The sequence below is a fragment of the Acanthaster planci genome, unplaced genomic scaffold, assembly GCF_054643075.1.
Source record: "Acanthaster planci isolate LZ-2023a unplaced genomic scaffold, COTS_SCS Contig42, whole genome shotgun sequence".
Taxonomy (NCBI): domain Eukaryota; kingdom Metazoa; phylum Echinodermata; class Asteroidea; order Valvatida; family Acanthasteridae; genus Acanthaster; species Acanthaster planci.
In genome coordinates this window covers 63,945-69,961 of record NW_028257666.1, presented here as the reverse complement: position 1 = coordinate 69,961, position 6,017 = coordinate 63,945, and the positions used below count along the sequence as shown (strand labels likewise).

At 41.0% G+C, this 6,017-nt stretch overlaps 1 protein-coding gene across 1 annotated transcript in view; it reads right to left on the bottom strand.

Annotated features, from left to right (window-relative positions):
* Positions 1–2,198: 2,198 nt before the first annotated feature.
* zmynd8 (zinc finger MYND-type containing 8) overlaps positions 2,199–6,017 on the bottom strand; it is a 40,521-nt gene continuing 36,702 nt past the window's right edge. The window contains 1 exon segment of the mRNA XM_022227692.2: positions 2,199–6,016. Coding sequence (XP_022083384.2) covers positions 5,853–6,016 — 164 coding nt within the window. The 3' untranslated portion in view covers positions 2,199–5,852.

Sequence of the window (6,017 nt, the reverse complement as noted above, 5' to 3'; positions counted from 1 at the left end):
AAACCAGCCTCAGAAATACGTGTATTATTGTCGGAATTTTACATATGTGTTCCTCAAGTGATATTTTAGAAAAGTCACTTAGAGATGGACCAGTCAGCAACAGTTAAAACCTTAGAATTGTTTGTAAACGCATATAATTCCTTTAAGTTAACTTTAAAATTTCATTATAAATTTTGATATGTTTGAATTACTTTAGTCTGTTTTCATTTTAGCTGCAACCCTGAGAAACAATAAATTATTTCATGAAAATGTTCAATACTTTGTATCACTGCGAATAAACGAATAAATAACTTTGCCCCGGAATATTTGGTTCTGGATCTGCCCTTGATTCCAATTCCAATGCTCCAAACAGAATAGTACAATTTTGCGCATTGTCATATCCTTGGGCACTGCTCTTGTCTACGGATTTTGATGACGAGTCAGCCATATTAGATTGAAAGTGGGGTTAATGTATCATTTTTAGGAACCTGCGAGTAAAACTCAGTTATGAAAAAAGTTCATGACAAATCAGTGCCACATTATAATTCTAGGTTAAAATGTGTGATTAATGATATCTGAGTGTCTTAAGCAACATGAGGCTTGGACTTCTTCCTATTTTAACACATTACATTGAAGAAGATGTTCACTGAACTAAATCGAAAACTGCTTACCCGTGAAAAAGATCTATGACTGACACTGTTGGGAAGACTGATCATCTTCTGTCAACGGACAGCTCACATTTGCCGCCAAAATGCCGCTTTACTCAGGAAGACCCATGAGAAACGGAAAGGTCGAAGTATGTATAGTGTCAGTGCCTAGCTCTCGTAATGTGCCTGCTTCAAGTAAACAAACTCAATGCGCCTTTTCATTTTGTGTGTTTGTGGTTGTTCCCTCCGGTATGTGCATTCGTTTACCATTCTGTTTCATCAGTCCGCTATATTTAAATTGAATGAACACATGCGCAAAAGGACCATCACGCGACATGTTGGGAAAACGCGTTTACAGATGGAAAGGCGCGTTTACAGTATATTGTTGATGATCTGGAGCGATATCCACGTACCTTGATGTTTTAAGCAAACTAATTGAGTTTTCATTGCTGAAACTGGTCTTCGGAGTTTGCGCTCTCCTTGCAGGGCGGATGTGGGAATTTTTCCAGGAGGGAGGTGTTGTACACGTCCAGTACTGCATTGCTTTTTTTACGGACGTCCAAAATAACCCTCACAATATGCCTCTTTTGAAAAAAAAAAGGACTATAATAACCGTTATTTTTTAAAGGTCTATAATCTCGTTTTCTTTTTTGTCTGAGAACAGTAGTAGGAAGAAATGTAGCTGAAGTGCGTGTACCTTGATTCTACTTCATTGAGCTGCAGGACTTTTTTGTGTGTGGTGTTAGTATTTTTATTTTCAAATTGAGGCCATGCCCCCCGAGTTTTCAACAACCATTACTGTTTCAATTGTTCAAGGAAAAAAATCACAGAGACGAGTTTGAACGTTGCATTGGTATAGTTGATCGTAGTTTGTAGCTCGGTTTCAAAAGAATGAAAGGCAGCTGCTTCTGCGGGCGTGCGTGGAATTTGGAGCCATATATGTATATAGCCAAGTATTCGGACATAATTTGGCAATACACGCATAACGGTCGACTGCATGATGTGGACAGAGGCTGAAGCAAAAATTCCGCCTCGCAAAAATTTCGTTTTGGTTGACTTTGTTGTCTATTCACCTCATTTTTCCCAAGGCAAAAGCCAAATAAGTATTACCTTAATCCAGGTGGTTTCCGACAAAGCAGCGGGCGGGGACGCCAAACATGATTTGTTTTTTTTTTCATTTCGCATTATGCAAGTTCACCAAAGAAGACCCCCCGTTTATTACTGTGCCAGTTTTGGCACAGAAGAAAAGATGTCAGGCCGAGTATGGCAGCTTAGCGGTTGCAGAAAGCTTCGGCATGCATTACCCATGCGGCCTTCATGACATGCAATGACTTAAGCACCAGGTCTATCTACACAGTGGTAACTCGTAAAAATACATCGTCCAAAGACAATTTATCGAGTCAAATTTTCTGTGACAACGGCAGGCAGCGAAGGCGGTAGTCTTGGAGACCTTCCGTTACTAACGCGCAACCTACGCCGGCCTGTCGTACCAAAACGAGGACAAGAACCTATTTGTGATACAATTAAAGTGCGGTCATTGACACCGAATAAACCCACAAGGAGAGACGGACATGCAGAATGTAGAAAAAAGGGAACTTTATTTTACAAAGGGTCTACATCCAACAACTGGGACGCACACAGTCTGACAAGGAGCAGTTATCCCGTCAGCACGATTCGTACAAACAATTTATGAAGGTCCAAGGAATCAAGATAACCAGTCTGCGCGAGAACCAAAATACAGTACCCTGGCGTCATGGTTCGTCTCTGTCTTTGTACAAGGATGGGCGTCTTCTGACCAAATGGTGCTCAAAAAGTTCGATCAGAATAAGAAAAAAAACCCCCTAAAAACAAAACGCGTAATTAAAATGAAAAAAACAAAAAACATTTCTCAAGGTTAAAGGCTGTAAATCCTTACATCCATACCAACAACCACGCCCTCTGTGTCCTCTACATTTTCGATTCTGGGAAAGTTTCAAACTACATCGCTAATATACGGTAGATAGTTTCGGTCAATTTAGCAAATGAGCAGCAAATTTAACCCCTGCGCTTTTCCATTTCGCACAAATTCGAATGCTTCTGAAAACGATCATTCGATTTCGCTAAATGACAGAGCAAAAGTGCTAATGCACCAAAAATAGCCATCCAATTTAAGAGAGAAAAAAGTATATCACAAGAGACCTTTTTCAAGGCGTATGTTTACTCATACAAACTTATAAACGAGCAGGCATCTCCGTAGTTTAGACAATGAAAAAATAAGCATCCAGTGAAAGCGTTTATGCCTTTACCATTAAGTGAATGCAGTAGTGTAAACGCAATGCCCAAACATACATAGGCCCTATGCCAGAATGTCTGATTGATGGATGAAAAGCTGGTTTAAAAACAATAGTCACCCAAACAATAACATAAAGGTCTCACAAACGAGAAGACAACCACAGATTAGGTCTTGGTCGCTCAAACAACTGAATCTCTCCCGCCTCAACCCTCCTATGCTAAGATACATTCTTGACACAGTTGTCACATCAGTCAATATCAGTCAAATTTCCCATATGTGTCTGTGCACTGGGGGAAATCAAGTCGAAGGCATTTTTGACTGTTTTTGACGGTTAAAACAGAAGGAGGGTTTTAAAGAAAAGAAGACAGTGATCAGTAGGCCTATATGACTATGGGAAACACCAAAAGCAAAAACAAAACAGAAAAGTCTGACTGACTTTAAGTGAAGATAAACGATGGTTCGAGAAATTGATGTTCACATTTCTTGATCGTGCTTATTTGAATTCTCGTTTAGCAAAACTGATTGCCTCTTTACGAAACTAGAAACAAATAAATCAGGAAACTATCTCTTGTCGAACCAGCTTTGATAACTTAAAAGAACGACGATATGCCAAGTTCAACACTCTGCTAAAGGAATCAGAGTGTCTGGAAATAAAATTGAATGCCTGAATACTTTTTTCTTTTCGAAATACAGTAAAAACTGGAGAGGCGAAATTGCTTCGAATCAGAAGCACGAAAATTAAACTCACTGCTCATTTGCTGGTTTTGTAAACCTAAAAGTTATGTAGGTTGGCATCAACACGAAATACAAGGCTCCGTTCGCTCTTGACCGGCGCTATGAAATTGGTTTAGAGCCCCAGGCAATAGGCCTATAGTACGGCCAACGAAGCACTGTGCTTGCGGAGTATCCTACCCAACCTTGCCCGAGGACGCTAATCCCAAAGTATGGCCTGTTAATTCGGCCATCGGAACAGTTTCCAGGGATAGGGTAAAGGGTTAAAACTGTAAGACTCTGCCAGTGATACAAATGAGGGGAAGACTGCGTGTTTTCGGCAGGTTCTACCACTGAGCATCGAAGTTGACTCGCAATGTACGATCTTATTGAAAGTGGCCGTACTAAGGAGCTGTGATGTAGCTAAAAAGAAAAGTTGGAATATAATAGACTGCAAATCCACAGTATTCTGGTTTTCCTGCAGGCCAGAATGGTAATCGACTCTGAAAACGTTACTGACAAAGACAAAAAATTGGAAGTAGAAAACAAAGTGCAAAGCAACAAATTAAGAACTTTTGAACAAGCTGTTCAATGACAAATGATCCTTTTCTGCGTACGCATCAATGCCATCAAAGATACTACAGAGTCAATATAAGTGTTCATCAAGTGTTGCAGCAACACGGTCGTGAATCGTAAATACAAGATGGCATTTTACTCTGAAAAAATCTGTAGTGAAAAACCAAGACAAGATGAAAAGAGGAGACTACTTAAAAGGTGGCTGGTCCCTAAATCTGCAGTGTTGAGTTGGAGCTGTTTTTAGGGGGAGAAACAGAAATATCGCTTTGCCAAATCCAAAGACACAGATCTAAAAAGCGACCAAAGCTAAACACAATATGTCCACGCCTGTTTTTACATCTACACCTGCCATAAATTTGCATGGAAGATGACGCTAAACTGTACAGTCGCCTTGGGCCGAGATCACCTCCACGCCTGCTAACTTTCTTTAGCAGAGAAATACTGCTCATGATATGCTAAGCCAAAATATGTTGACTAATAAGCATAAACAACATGATGCAAGTAAGATGTCAGTGAGGACAGACAATTCGTGTGTGCTTGGCAGTTGTAGACAAAGTTTCCTTACAAATAATTTCCAATTATTGGAACCTCACTTGAAGTGATAACAATCTCTCCAAAAGGGAGAGTACAACACACTTTTGACGAACTCCAACAAGCATCAACATAACCCCTGAGGTGCATTTTGGGTGGTCATAACTACGTGGATCAGTTGTTCCTCTTTGGTGAAACCATACACAGCACCATCACATTCCATTCTTGCCCAAGTAAGCCTGAGAGACCAATTCACCAACAGGCACTGATTGCTCCAATTCTCTGCCATAAACCACCAAAACACAGCTCTGGTTCGTAAGCCATCAGAACACAACTTTTTTTGTCAAAACTCCTTGACCCTGTGGTCAACACTGAAGTGTAAAATAATTTACAGAATCAATGTCTATCAGTACAACTGAAGGACTGAGGAACCACCAGAAAGATTGAAATACTTCTTACACAAGTCCTATACCTTTATGACAAACGTACCAGTTCTCACATAATTCAACGGGTTGAGACTTGAGGAAAATGAAGTGGACAGTTACTCAATTTCTACCGAATTGTCTTCTCTGACAGCTTGAATTAATGCTTAAGCAGTGATCTCAAATGCTACATGTAGCGTTAAAAAGAGGAATACTTATGGGTTTGCAAGTGATGAAAGCCCTGAATATATCTAATGATGCCTTAGGGTATTGTGATCACAAAAACAGAGAACCTACTTTGGTTGTGTGCCATTTAAAATTATGCAAACGGACACCGCAGACATGGATCATATCATAGTTCCTGGAAACCCAAAGACCTCTGACTGTGGTTCCATTATAGGCTTGGGAAGCAAACTCTGCCCCAGCTCTGCCAAGATGAATGCACTGAAGGCAGATCAGTTGAATCTGTTTTGACAAAAATTCTCAGACATGACAGAATTAATGTGACTTGGTATCTGGAGAAATGCGAGATGATGGCTAATGTTAGTTGTCGGTCGGCTTTGTCAGGACTGAGACAGATGCTCAGGGTCGAGCATACGTGACCCAACATTCTTTGTGCTTAAATGGCGAGCACATTCTTTGGGCTTGGCAGTCGAGGGTCCTGTATCCTCAAGATTAAGTGAGATAATGGTGTGAGAGTTAAGTCAGGCTTTGTTAAGGTCGGGCTGCCCTCATTCCATTACCGATGATGCGGCCCTGCGGCATGGTGTAAGGGTGGTGATTCAGCATCTGTCGCACAGGCAGAGGCGCGGACATGCGTGGGGCCTGGACGTACTGGATAAGCGTCTGCATAGGCTGGGTGTTGGCAGGGGCCAGCGA